This window comes from Apteryx mantelli, chromosome Z (assembly GCF_036417845.1).
Source record: "Apteryx mantelli isolate bAptMan1 chromosome Z, bAptMan1.hap1, whole genome shotgun sequence".
NCBI lineage: Eukaryota > Metazoa > Chordata > Aves > Apterygiformes > Apterygidae > Apteryx > Apteryx mantelli.
Window position 1 is genome coordinate 7,951,943 of NC_090020.1, and position 14,679 is coordinate 7,966,621.

Below are 14,679 nucleotides of genomic sequence, written 5' to 3' on the forward strand. Positions count from 1 at the left end.
TTGAGTGCACAAAAGATGAGGTTTTGGTTTTTGCTTCTTGCAAAGCTTCCAGCTAAGGACCAGATACTGACTTGCGCCGCACTATCATCTGCTTCTGCTAATAATCTTGCCAAAACAAATCAGCACACGAGTGCGTCACTGTTCTTTGCATCACCGTCCCAGAGCCCCGTTTCTGAGACGTACAGGGCAGTTCTACTTGCATTTATCTACGAGAAACTCCATAGATAACGGACAAGAAACACCTCCGTGGGGTTCTTGCAACAAGCTGCGACCAGATACGGAAAGAAAACCATGGTTTCCCTTCCTCCCCAAGTGCCACTGCAACCCCAGTCTGAGCTCGAGAGCCAACGCAGCAGCTCTTACTCCTTCTCCTACAGCATCACCCACCCTAAGAGTCCTGCACGCCCAGCTGTGCTCTGAGTAAGATCTCTTAGAGAGAGAGAGAGGTGAGAAAACCTGCTATCATCCCTGTCAGCTGTGCGGGCTCAAAGCAGCTGTGTCGCTAGGCTAAAGACAATAAATCATAGGCAAAACAGATTATTGCCACGACAGTCTTTAGGCACCACTCCAACGACAAACAGGGAACGCAGATGCTGAGCAGAGAAAATGACTTTCTTCTCAAAGTGGAAATATACACTAAAAAAAAAAAAAAAATTGTCCGACAACTCTGAGCCTCTTCCAGGTTTCCCGGTCTCTTCCCAGGAGCTAAAGCACGCTGGGACAAAACTGCCCAGTTCTGGTTCCTTATCACAGCTATGCCTTGCTGGGGCACATACCACCTGGCAACTCCTACCTCACTTTCACCTCCTCCCACCACCGCAAGACAAAACAACTAGTCACCACAAAATTTCTTCGAATGGCTCTCTGACAACCAGAAAATAGCTGCAACAGCCCTAGCGGGACGAAGCAGGCACACCGCTAATTCGGTAAATATTATCAGAGAGGCACGGGCGTAACGGGAGCGCTATCTCGCGGGAGCAGGGTAAACGCTCCGTGGGCAGGAGCCGGCTTTATCCGTGAAGACGTCAAAGGCCGGACTCTCGCGTTTCTCAAGGTTTATCCTACTGCCAGAACAATACTTGATTTTCACCCTGAAGGAATGAACACGACTTTCCTCCCTCTAACAACAGCCCCCGGAGCTAACTGGAACAAGCACGCTTTGCCTGAGGCACAGCTTTTCCAGTTCAAGCCGTAAACGCCCCCTAAATGGGACAGGGCACCTTCCCTGGAATGACATTAGCCAGAAAGAGGCACTGCAGGATAAAAATTACACTGCGCAGACTGCACGTTTCAAGGGGAAAAGGGAGATACGGGAATTAAGGCTATCGGTACAATCCTGCTTGAGCCCTACTCTGCCGGCGCCCCGAGGCGCAGTCCTTACACAAGGCTTCGCATCCACATACTGCCTTCACTAACGACATCAAACCCCATCCACAGAAAACTTTAACTCGAGCGGGGTCTAGTCCGGCAAAGGCACCAACAGTTCAGAACAATTGTACTGGAAGGTAATTAAATCTTAAACGAGAGGGTCACCAACGGGCAAAACAAACTGCTGTCTCTCATTCCAGGAGATGTCTTCTCGTCCTTTAATCATTCTCGTGTCTCCTTCTTGAGCCTGTACAGGTTTAAGCACAGCCGTGCCGGTCCAGACCAAGGATATTTCCCCACCAGCGGCTATGAACAGAAAAACCCAGGAAACAGCAGGAAACGGGCAAATGCTCGTGGCGCTTCCCTTGCCCCGCTCTCCCAGCCTCCGGTCGTTCTTAGCTCAGGACATCCGTGAGCCTGGTGGGATCTGTCTTACTTAACAACCACCAGCGCATCTCTGTTTTCTCCTACATGCGCAATATCCCCCGGGGAAGGAGTCCCACAGCGCTACTAACCGGTGCACCACGCGCCACGGACACCAAAAGGAGACACAGGTCCCACAGGCACCTCACCGACTTTAGGCACAGGAGGGACTAAACCACCTCACTCCTCCCACGCGCCAGCCTGCAAGGGCCGTACCAGTCCTTTGGTCATCCTCTTCCACTGGGAACTAATATTCAGTCCGGTATCTCCCACGGCCACCAGCCCCTCTGCAGTGGCAATATTTTGGGGGACGGATTCCTGCATTCCCCACATCCGGACTGGGTAAAAACGGACCTTGTTTGCACGTGACCAGGCAACTGAGCTCTCCTGGCGCTCTGTCTTCGTGATTTACCAGACCGTGGACCTTTAGGTCATCTACTAACATTACCTGTGATGATTCGAGGTTTGCTTACAGGATATCAGTGGAAAGATTAAATAGCTTAAAGCCAATAGCAGGTTCCTGTGAGACTCCTTTAGAAACACAGCTCTGTCAGATTCCCCATTCATAACCACATTTTCAGACCAATAGGATAATCCTTTTAAAAACCATTTAATATGCACAATATTGATTTTCTGTCAATTCCATTTCTTAATCAAGATGTCGGGGTTTAAAAAATCAAATGCTTTACAGAGTTTGATTGCATCAATATTTCACTTTATCTTGCAAATTTATAATGATAAAAGATTACTAACTTGATAAAATCTTTTACCCATAAACTCCTGTTAATTCACATTATATGAGCATCCTTTAATGGTGGCGCCTCTCCCCCTCCCACAAATTTCAGTCCAATGTAAGCTGTTCCACTCTATTTCCAAGAACTGAAGCCAAGCTGACAGATCTGTAATCACCTATGCTATCACAGTGACTCTTCTTAAACACTGGTGCGACATCACCTTTCCTCCAGCCCTTAGGAATTTCCCCAGTCTTAGAAAACTTACTGAAAATCAACATTAATGGACCAGAGAGATCCTCAGCCATTAAAAAAAAAAAACAAAAAAACAATTGCATGCAGGTTATCCAGTCCTTTGGATTCTAGTTAGTGCTGGAACTGAAAGCAGAATGTCACCACCTCCATATACAGCAATATCATCTGTCCTTCTTCAAAGCAAACATCAGAAAAAATTATTGAACATTTCTTCCCCTCTTTCACACTTAGAATTATTATCCCGTAACAGGTCAAACCACCACTAACTGTGGGTGTGGGTGTGTTCCTGATACAATTAAAAACCCTCCAGATTTTCAGATTCTTAGTTAGATTTAAACTTCATTCAAAATCTTTTTTTTTCCCAAAGGAAAAGGTGATTTTAGAGAAAAAACAAGGAGGGGGAAATTCCAGCCAGAGGATTGCATTTTGGCATAGTAAGTTTCCCAGTTATGCACGCAGGCCCAACCTAACTCCAGCTAAAGATGAGCATAAATATCATCGATGATTTCAGTAGAACTATAGAAGGCACACTTTGTTCATCTTTAGAATACACTTAATAAAAATTATCTGGTGCAAACATTCAGCAGGAATCTTAAAATTCCTCCTAACATGACCGAAGAAACAAAAAATCAGAAAACCATTTGTATTTCCATAACCAATGGAGGATTCAGGAACCCTTAACAAGATAAGCAAATTCCACTTTCAGACTCTGCTGTCACTGCCTAGAGCAGAGGAGTTATCTATTTAAGGAGAGCAAAGGGGACAACGCTTGTTCTTTTCTCATTTGTACTTTTGGTTTTTATAATTCAATGCAACTCTTTCACTATTGGCAAAAAAAAAAAAAGCACTTTCAGTAAAGAACAAGCATTCAGAATCTCTGAACATGGTTTGATCCTGTAAAGACGTAAGGCACATTTTAATGCTACACCATAGGACATTGTTCATGTTGAACTGAGACAACAGGACTATCCACGTATCTAAAATTATATAGCATGCATGACAGCTGAGAGGATCAGGGCCAATAAAATTAGTGCTTCAGAAAATCAGAAGCATGTAAAACACAGAGCATTTTCAATTTTCAGTGTAACAGCTGGAATATGCATGCGTATATACACGTTTTTATTGATCTTCAGGTACACGAATGAGAAAGAAATTTACAAACTTTTAACTGGTTGTGTATCAGCTACACAATATGCTACTTAAATGCATAACAGAAGTAGAAGTTAAATAAACACAACTTTAAAAAAAGAGGAAGAAATTAAAAGAGAAAGGAAATCAGGAAAGAAAATCATAATTCTAGACAGTGATGAAAAAGAAGTCCAGACACCTGCAGGCCCAAAGAAGCAAATTGAGAGGCGGAGAGAGAAACTCAGTGTGGATTAAACGTAAAGGGATTTAAGTCATTAACAAGAGATCAAAGAGAACATTAGAAGGGAGGGAAGGTTTTACAAGTGTCTGAGATAGGAGACCTTGGAGGAAATATGCCTGGGATAAAATCATTATGGCTCACACTAAAAATAATAAAGGGAGTAGGACGATGGTCAGAATTAGCTAGAGTCTGTGCTTGATTAGAAGCTATATGATGACAGAAAACCGGAAGGTTTCTAAATAAAAAAAAATATATAGAAATAGCAAGAGGACTTTTTTTTGACTCAGTATACTTAAATGTGGTGGAAAAACTAATATCCAGGAGTGGTAAAGTATCATTATAGACACACACTGGGCCTGGGCTAGTGAATCACATGAACACAGGTCACTCTTGTATGTTTAAAAGAAAATCGTAAAATAATTAGGCATCCAGTAACACTGCGGAGAAAGAGAAGCTCTTTCAAGGTCCCCAAGAAAACACAGGAGAGAAGTGCAAGAATTTGTACTTTACATAACTGAACTAGTCAAAACTCTGATGATAACTAGCAGGTACCCAAACAGAGGAGAAAGTATAGAAAAGTTCGGGGGGAAAAAAAAAGATGAATTAGAAGAAGCATTTAAAAGAGTGTTTCTACAAAAGAAATCTTCAAAGTTGCATTTTTAGTCCCCAGGTCATTAAATGATAAATACACTGAAAAGGGAATATGGGCCAACAGAGTGAATAAAGAAGGAAGTCTATAAATACAGTGAAAGAAGGCAGTCTTCAAGGTACAAGAAAGCACGCGAAAAAAAGGAAAAAAAAAATGGAATCATGCCAGCGCTCGGTTAAGGAAGTGTGCAGTATTCCTTCACTCCCCACTTATATCTTTTCTAAAAACAACAAGAAAGCCCCACGCATTCAGATAAGTCGTAATAACTGTTTCAAGGACACGGAAAGGAACAAGAGGTCAGCTGCAGATAGCACAGTAATGTGCCCACGGATAGAAAATTCCGAGTGCATCTACTTCTCCCGCTTCAGCCCTTATCTCAGCGTTCATAATGACAAACGAAAAGCACCAGCCAGCGCAGATAACTCACTGGACGCAAACGCGCACACGCCGAGCATCAGCGATGGAGGGAGGGCTTCCACGGCACAAAGAACAACGAGGGCTTCCAACCCCCTTGGCCTTCAGTAGGGAGAGAAACCCGGAGCCGGGATGAGGCCAATGCACCTCGCACGCTTGCTACTGAAGTTGATATGGCCTGACAGCCGCCACTTAGCCAGGGATCGGGCTCTAACTGGTAACTCCACCGCCGAAAATCTCACTTCGCGTAAGCAAAGCCAGCCAGAAGGATGCTGCTGCAGGATGACAAGAGATTCTGAAAAGGGCAAAGAAACTGACAACTCACAATGCCTCAGGAGACGGAAGCTCTTCCGAAAGGTGAAGGAAGGATGGAAATATCTTCCCAGCTGTGGGAACCCGTGGGTTTCCACCTCCACCTCTCTGGCCAGTAGCCCATCACAGGAGGGTCTGCTGGCAGAGCAGCAGCTCTCTCCCCAAACAAGCAGCTCTGGGCAGGCAGTGCCTGGTCCCTCACCTCTCCTGCTCTTCTGCGACACTGGAGGAAGCCCCTTCCGGACTGTGCCCCTGGTACAGACAGCCCTGGACTAGCTCCAGGCTCCTGCCTGCACGGAAAAAGACAAACAATCTCTTCTGATGTTCCCAGAGTCTTTTTATGTTATTACTTATTTTCACACTTCCACAGAAATTCCAGACAGGATCAAAAGCCTGAAAGGAAAAATAGAACATCTTCATTTAGAGGCTTAACTCTGGAAATTTCCACCTGTTCTATCTGCTTCACCAGTACAACAGAAACACAGCACTTTGACAGCATCTGTGCCTTAAAGTGCCATACATGCCACTTCAGAAGTCACCTCAGAAAAAACGCACGCAGCTACACACACGCAAGGAAAGCTGCAGAGATGATAACAGAATACTACTTAAAATTGATCCGGGGACACTGCAAGCTTTGCAAGCTGCCGGTTCCAGAAACGAAGAATTCACTGGAAACATCTAATCAGAGATGAAGCACCCTGCAACATTACAATTTATTTAACATAGTCAAACAGTGGCCATAGGCAATGAATCACACAGGGGATGACAAAGCTGCAGGAGATTTCCGTCATCTAGTTTAACCTGCACATTGATCAGAGCTTACCTCCATATTAATCACTTGAAAATGTAATCTAACATACTCTTAAATACCTCTTGTGATTATGCTTCACTTACCCCCTTGTCCTTATGCAGGTCACTCTGTTGCTAATTGCACTTCTAGTTAGGAGAAAAAGTGTCTACTGTCTAATTTAATTTTGTCTTTTTTAGTTTCAAGCCGTTGCTCCTTGTTATGCTCTCTCTAGCACTGTAAATAATCCCTCCCCCTCCTACATATTATTACCTCTCAAATATTTATAGACTGTTATATCCACCCTTAGTCTCCTTTTCTACAAGCCGTACATCATTTTTGTCACCCTTCCCTCTATCCTTTCAGATTTATCTATGTCCTTTTTATAATGAGATGCTCAAAACTCTTTTGCAGTGTTCCCAAGTATGGCTAAAGCAAAGCAGCAGAGAGAGGCAGTAACATCCCCTTTGTTTTACCAGCAAGGCCTTTTTTAAAGAACCCAGAGCAAAATACCTGTGATTTCTGTAGGAACTGAACGTTGCAGAGCCACGGCTGTTATACTCCTAACTGCTTTTTCCAATACATGATTGCATCAATCAGAAATGAAAGGAAACAGTTATGGGAAAGTTTAAGTCTAAGGCAAGGAGAGATTGTTCACTGCAGAACATTCCCTGAATCTTTACTTAGACCATCTTGAAAGAGACTCATGCAAAACTTGGAAAACCACAGTACAGGCAGAAGACCTGTCTCCAGCAACTGCTTCCCAAAACTAAGTCTAAACTGTGCTTTGGAAATAACGGCAATGCAAGATAGGTAAGAATGCTCACAAATTCTTACAACAGCCACCTGTGAATACGATTCTTTTCCTCTCATTCTAACAGCAACAAGCTGGAGAAAAACAGATGATTACGGATGGAAAGATATTAGTCACTCACATTAAAAAAAAGATACGAGACTTATTTCTTTGCATTTGTGCTTTAGGAACAAGGGTAAAAGATACCAGCAGTTCCAAATCCAGTACAGACACATTATGTTGTGCCATGCTCCTTTCTTGTGAACAGGGAGTTGTTGGTGATGGGAGAAGAAGGGGAAAAAACAGCAGAAAGTGACAGATGGGGCCACTTCGCTCCGGATCTTGAGGGACAGCCAGCAGGACCAGGAAGGCTCAGAAGCAGACAGCAGCCGAGACTGCTGAAGCGCTGGCTGCAGGCGCAGCAGGAGAAAACGATCATTAAGAAGCAATGAGGAGGAGAGGAGTGAAGAGCAGGATTATGGAGCAGTGACTGCAGCAGACCCACTAAGACCTCCTCCGAGGACACACAGCCATCCCGTCAGCCCTGGCACGCGGGCAAAGCAGCCGAGCGGCTCCTTCTCCTTCCAGCTCAGCCCTACCGAGGCTGCTGCCATCTGACTAGCAATCCACCTGCCAAGTCCCATGCTGCATGCTGCCTGCTGGAAATCCAGCGTACGTTTGGTCACCGAGCGTTTTTACGCCAGAAGAGCCAGGATTTCATTCCCAGGCTTGCATATGCTGATCAGTATTGAGGCCGGCCTAATGACATGGCAAATTTCAATACGTTGGATTAATGTCAGCATCAAAAACCTGGAAGAGCAGGCATTCCGTAGAATCACAGCACAATTTAAGTTGGAAAGGACCTCCGGAGTCCAGCTGGCTCAAACTCCTGCTCAAAGCAGTGCCAGCTTCAAAGTTAGGTCAGCTTGCTCAGGCCCCATCCAGCTGGGTTTCGCGTCTCTCCAAGGACAGTGAATCCACAGCCTCTCTGGACAACCTGTTCTTGTGCTTAAGCACACTCATGGTGTATTTCCAGGACAGCTCCCCCATGCCGTCAATCAGCTGACTAGAATGAGACTTTTGTTGACAAAAGTGGAAATGTTGACAAAATATGACATTATAAAATGTCAAGAATGGAAAGGATTTTCTTTCAAAAAGAAATTTTTTCTTCTTTTTTTTAAAACATGATGTTTTCCAATTATAACAGCTTTTTTTCACCTTTTTACTCATGCAGCACAAGAACGGTTGCAAGTCTGTGGCATCAATTTTTGAAAACACAATGCAGCATCACAGAAAAGATCAGTGCAGAACAGAACACCTATTTAAGCATAAATATGCTGAAAAGATAACAGCAAAAAAAGCAAAGGAAGAGAAAAGAAGGGAAGGCAGGGTTTTCAAAGAAATCTAGGATACTTTAAGTTCTAAGGGATCTGAACACCATCATTCATTAGCCATCATGTTACCACCGGTCCCTCTACAGTCCCTATTTATTATTAGATAAAATCCCACCAGTCCCACAAAGTTTCCAAGCAGAGGAATAGCCTGCCTAGAGAAATGTAAAAAACACACTATTTTGTTTCCATCATCCATAATAAATGTAGCAAAGGGAAATAATAACTGCAAACTTATTACTCATAATTGCTGATAATAATGTTTAACCTGTCAACCTGTGATACTATGAAGGCATGTAAACATATGCTGTTATTATGGTTATAAAAAAGACAACAGCAAGTGGACTGCAACAGAATACAAAAGTAGGAGCTGGTATGTAGGAACATACAGTAATTCTGTGTATATTGGATGCTTCTAAATTGGTCCAACATGAGCACAGAGCAGCAGAAAGAAGGGCACCTTCCAGGCATCCCATGATCTATGTTGCAGCCCTTCCATCCCATCTCCCAAAAGCTAATGATAAGCCTTAATCCGGGATAAGGACAATATAAAATGGAGGAAATGTGAACAGTCGTAAGTATTCTTCCTTCAGTTTGAACAGCTCTCACTCTAAGTTTTTTCATGACCACAGTTTTTTCTTATTTCAGTGATTTCTAAATATTAAAATTGCAGAGATATCAACCTTGTGTGGATCCCAGAAGAATCTAGGTTTTAAAAAGTCTGAACTGAGGACATCTGAGAGGTATGTTTTAAACACCTTACTGTAGTCTTTCCTTGAGTTTTACCCGCTAGCTAACCTAACAAAAGGTACTTGCAAGGGCAATTGCTTTAAATGCCCCAGGACCACGACTGTTTGCTGTGCTGAGCAATAAACGGCCACAGCTTTCAAACCACCTGCAACTTCTCTAGGGAAACTGCCCAGAAACTACGAAATCTGTCTGCAAGAGTTTCCGCACACATCCTGTGAGCGCGGGCTGGTCCCTTTCCAACTACCCTAAAAATTCCCAGATTGCTTTCCTTTCTGACCGCGGAAGACAAGCTTCTCCCAAAGCAAATACGGGTAAGATGAGTCTTACTCTCTCCGCCCGCATTAATTACCACTGTAAACTCTCAGAAAATCTGCACCTGTACGTATGAGCACCACTTTGCCTATCAAACTAAGACGCTGTGACACTTGCTCTGACACCATGGTGTAGGTTATATGAAACCGCCTGCGACAGAGTCGCTTCCCGTGTTCGCCGTTTCTGTGTCATCGTCCCCCAAATTCTAATAACCCGCACCGTCCTTCCTCCCACTCCAACTAAAAATACGACCTCTCATTACGCTTGCAGCTGAGGGTAACAGGAAAATGGCAAAACAGCGGTGCAAGAATCCTGCAAGTACCTGGACCTGAAACAGTCTGATTCTTAAGCCAGATACTTAGGTCAACGACTTCATGTCACATCACGCTGCAATTCCTCCACTAACAAAAGGCATAGCTGCAAAGAAAGCTTCAGAATATGCACACAGATATTTATGCATCTCTAAGTCTTTTAGGAATGAAAAGGCCCACCATGCTATACGGACTTAAACAGTACCCCTCACAGGAAAATAAGGCTTTTCAACGCAAAGTCTGCATTCTGACACCTGATAAAGCCCCGCTGAAAGTCTAGCTGAACGCACAGCACCTCCCGCAATCAGGTAGCTGCAGACGCTTGCACACGCGTTGGTGGCACTAAAGCCATACCCATGAGTAGTTACACTGAATTCAGTAGCTGGACTTATTAAAGTTAGTGGGGCCAGAAGTCCACGCAGTGCAGCCACTTCCAAGCCAGGCATGAATTTCTGTTGTTATTTAGGTGCCTAACAACAAAATTAAGAACCCAGGCTCCTGTTCTTTCCCAGATTCATTCACTTCTGGTAAACAAAGCTGACCTTGTCTTGATTCTTGGCTGGAATCAAATCTTCCTTCTAGAGATGAAGCTGTGTATTTTCACTGTTGTCACCTACATTTAGTAAAACGCTTAAGAAACAATGTATTTGTATTGCTAACAAAGAAAAATCCTCTGCAAGAAAGATGACTGCAAAGCATTTACAACTACTTTAAAGAAAAAATTCTAAGCCATTCAAACGACTTTAAAATTAGCAATTTTCCTGTTTTCAAGTCTTTATTCAAGCACAATATTGCCTTCAGCTTGTTTACTGAATGCTGTTCCTTAAAAGGCATTCACTTATTCCATTTAATAAAAAATTATTAAAGCAGTGTTAATAAATTAAGTACCTCCACTGACATTTTTAACGCATTAAGATCAAAGCTTATGGAAATTTTGTTGACTACAAGAAATTTTCTTTTTTTTGCCTGCATAAGTAAGGGTTTTCCTATTCTCCTGAGTTAGGTACAATCTCTGTACATTACTGAATATAATAGTTTAATCTTTACCTAGTCTTTTCCACGTCTGTAGACAAAGACTGCAGTAATCCAAATATTAAAGGAATAATTGTGTTGATTTCAAGATGATACTAACATGACTGCAATAATGAAAACAAACAAAAAAATAAAAACTACTTTTTTTTTATTATTAACCATTTCTCCTAAAACCTTCCCAAAGAAATTCTTCCACATGGGGCTGAAACTGGCTGTCTGCAACAAATCCGTCTGACAAGCCCAGGAATTAGGCTTTAAATGGCCTGGAAACAGAGTGATGGCGTTTGACAGACATACAGATGCACTGTTCTTTTGTTAGTTAATGCAAGGCACTGTCCATTTTAGAAGTATATGGTTAACCAAGAAGTATATTTACCTGTATTATTGACTTCAGCACAGATGATTAAAAATAACAGAAATTTCCCTTTCCTTTTCTCTGTATTTGTTTGCAATTTCTTTGTCTACATAACAGAAGTCAATGACGTCAGTTTCTTTTTCATGTATACCAACTGCTACTTCTATCAGCTCTGTACAGGAGAAAGCATCTTGCCCAGAGCCTTCAGCCCCTTTTAAGCGGTGGTTGTCCTTAGCCACGGTTTTACTAAATCTGCAGGAAAATTCAGCTTTTTCGTTTGTTTTTTAACAAAAAGTGGTAAATGCAACACAGTAAGGCGTAGAGGGGAAGGGCTGAGCTGGTCCTTTGTGGTTCATCACGCCTGGGCATGCAGAGCAGACCCACCACCACATCGGGTCACGCGTGGCGGACAACTCCCCGACACTGGGGTAAACGACACGACCACGCTTAGCTGCTACGCAGTGCTCAAACCTCCCCAGTTTTGAAGCAGGCATCAAGCCAGGCAACAAGGAGCTGCCAGGACCATGGCAGGAGCACGGGAGGAGACGCATCTGGGGAGAGGGCGAAAAGCTCCTCACAAACCGCCACTTGCAGGTATGCACCCCATGAAATTCAATCGCAGCGCTAGCCTATTCCAAGACGATTTGGATTTCCAAGTAAAAATAGTATATTTAAGAGGAAATAGGAAAAGAGGGATCCCAGGCTAAGCGTTTGCTAACCATGCCAGCAGTGCAATACCGCTCTGGGCCAGGGGGACTCCCCCGCAAGTTCGAGACATGGGGGGAAAAGGGGAACCGCAGGCACAGGTGCAGGTAACGCCAGCGGTGTCCCGGACCTCTGGGAGCACTTTACCTGACGTGGTGGTGGCGGTGGCGGCGGTGCTGCTGGCGTGCGTGGGGCTGCCGCTTTCCCACAGGAGGCAGGAGCTGCCGCTGCCGCCGCCGCTGCTGCTGCTCTCCTTCTTCACTAAGAGCTCGGTGGTGCTGGGCAGCGGTATGGGGTGGCTGATCCCCAGCTCCTCCTCCTGCGCCTGCTGCCGTCTCAGCGCGACCTGGGGACGAGAAGACAGGCTTGGGGCACGCTCTCCAGCTTGGGGACAGCTTATAGCAGCAGCGAGAAAAGACGCGGGCACAAGCCTGTTGTCTCCTCTCGGTAGTGTCTACAGCGTCGACGTCGCGATCCAACCAGTGGGTATAGGAGGATATAAAGGAGGATAAAAAGCTATTTAAAACCAGACTCTTTTTGTGTCCAAACGGACCTGAACAAGCCTATGAAACACTGGTGCCACATACACCTGCTTCCAAGGAGGCCACGTGGAGGCACGTTAAAGCTGGCCACCGTCAGCAGACGCAGCTGCTCCTGGGCAAGCTGTACTTGTCTGAAGACAGGAGCCATGGCTCTCTGCTGGGCTGCAAGCAGCCGTGGGGGGCAGCAAGCCCACCCGCTCGCAGGGCTCTGCTGCGCCTCTCCACCGACACAAGGCACCTGCCAACGAGCGCTTGCCTTCTCCTGCGACCTGCAAGCGCCCTCGGCGGAAATGCACCCTTTCGAGGCCATTTCCACAGTGCACGGAGCACTACCAGGGCAAGAGCATGGCAAGAGCAGGGAACGACCCTGCCAGCACCTGGGCAAGCGACGCACACGCACCCTGCACGTAGCGGCCGGGAGCGGCCGGACCTCCCCGGCCACTGGTGCAAGTCTGCATGCGAGCGCTGGAAACCTGTCCCAGGTCACAAACGCGACGGACCTTCTCCTGGATATCTCGGCCAGAGTTTCCCTCCACTTCCCTATCACGTTCAACAGCAAGCTTTTCCTAATATGAATGTGTAATACCATCAAAGCAATTAATAATATTAGCTCTCGGAATGCAGATATTCCAAAGAGAGGGCATGGATTTGCAAGCACTGACTGTAACTCTGACTTCACAGGCCAAAAACCTTGACCTGTAAAATTCCACCAGTGCCAAGTGGCTTTATTGCAGAAATACACCAAAAAGGGAAAAGAGAGATTTTAAACGTGTTAGCTCCTACACAGACAAGGTTCAATCGGGGGGGGGGGGCACTCAAATCTACTTGCAAAAGCTGGGAAGTGAAGGGAAGAGCCCCAGAAGGTCCACAGCCAGAGAGAGAAATCCACTGAGCAGCAGAAACTCCTCAGCAGCAGCCCAACGTCTGCGCGGAACGGGACACGTCCCCGGGGAACACCCCACTTCATGACCGTCCCCGTGAGGTGTCGCAAAAGGGATCCTTGTTGATTGCTCCAGGGCAGAGAAAGCACGTGTAACTTTGGCGTAATACCAATTTCTACACTGCCATGCCATCTACGAGTGGCAATTATTTAAATGAATCGGAGCTCCCGGTGGATTCGAAGCAAGTTTAGCCTAACTACATAGAATAATTAAATAAAAATAATGGATTTAATCCATGGTTGCTAATGTTTTCAAAATTTGTCAATGAGCCACCCATTTTACGTGGGATTTGTGAAGTTCTGAGGGGGCACTACTTGCAAAATGGGTCTACAGGTCTGATATTACTGCTTTTATCTCTTTTCAGGAGTCCTAATGCCTTCCAATTAATTGGTCTGAGGGGGACTATTTGCATGAATGTGAATGTGCAATCCCCCTTACAGAGCTCAAGCGTGTCAGACATCACACTCCCAAAACTTCTCACTAATGAAGTTTACAAGATCACAAGGACTAATTCAGCTGTCGTTTACATTGGTAAACATAGTTGTGATTTCAGTGGAACTATCATCTCATGCATAAAGTTATTCCTACACAGAACCGGATGCAGGCTGTATTATTTGCTCCTACTATTGATTCCTCATTTGGACTTAAGATTGCCCATGTACACAGATTTTCACAGAGCCAAGGTATGCAAATTTAAGAACGTTTTTACAACACTGTTAAAAGTATCTGTCTTCTTAGAAATGAACTCAGCTGAAAGCCACCTAAAATCAGGAAAAGCGGATATAGCAAATCAGAAACTACCAGTGAAGAATACACCCACTAACCAATTAGTCAGTTATTCATTATCTAGTAATAGGGTGTAAAAACAAACTGTGTTTGACAGTTGAAAAAAACCAATTAGTCGATGTCACCCGGAAGCCTTGCACCCCAAACACAACCGTGCCTTTCACCACTGCAAGCATGTTTTCGTTCTGCGCACTTTTGCAATGGAAATACATCCAGGATCGTCCAGAAGTAAGCTACCAGATGCTCACTATTAGCACTCGGGAGTGCTGAAATTAATCAAACGTGCCTTAATGCCTCCTAAACGCGCTTGCGAAATCTCGAGTTTACCAAAAAAAAAAAAAAAAAAAACCGGAAAAAAAGGTAGCAGAAAGTCTCATTAAATAAAGCAGACGAGCGGTGCAATGCGGCCAGTGGAGCAGTTCCCCCCCACGCCCGCGGGCGCTGCAAAGCGCC

General features: G+C 44.7%; 1 protein-coding gene across 1 annotated transcript in view; it reads right to left on the bottom strand.

Annotated features, from left to right (window-relative positions):
• The window catches only part of DMRT1 (doublesex and mab-3 related transcription factor 1), a 59,845-nt gene that overhangs the window by 44,145 nt on the left and 1,021 nt on the right, over positions 1-14,679 (bottom strand). The window contains exon 2 of the mRNA XM_067315700.1: positions 12,105-12,303. Coding sequence (XP_067171801.1) covers positions 12,105-12,303 — 199 coding nt within the window. The remainder of the gene's footprint in view (positions 1-12,104; positions 12,304-14,679) is intronic.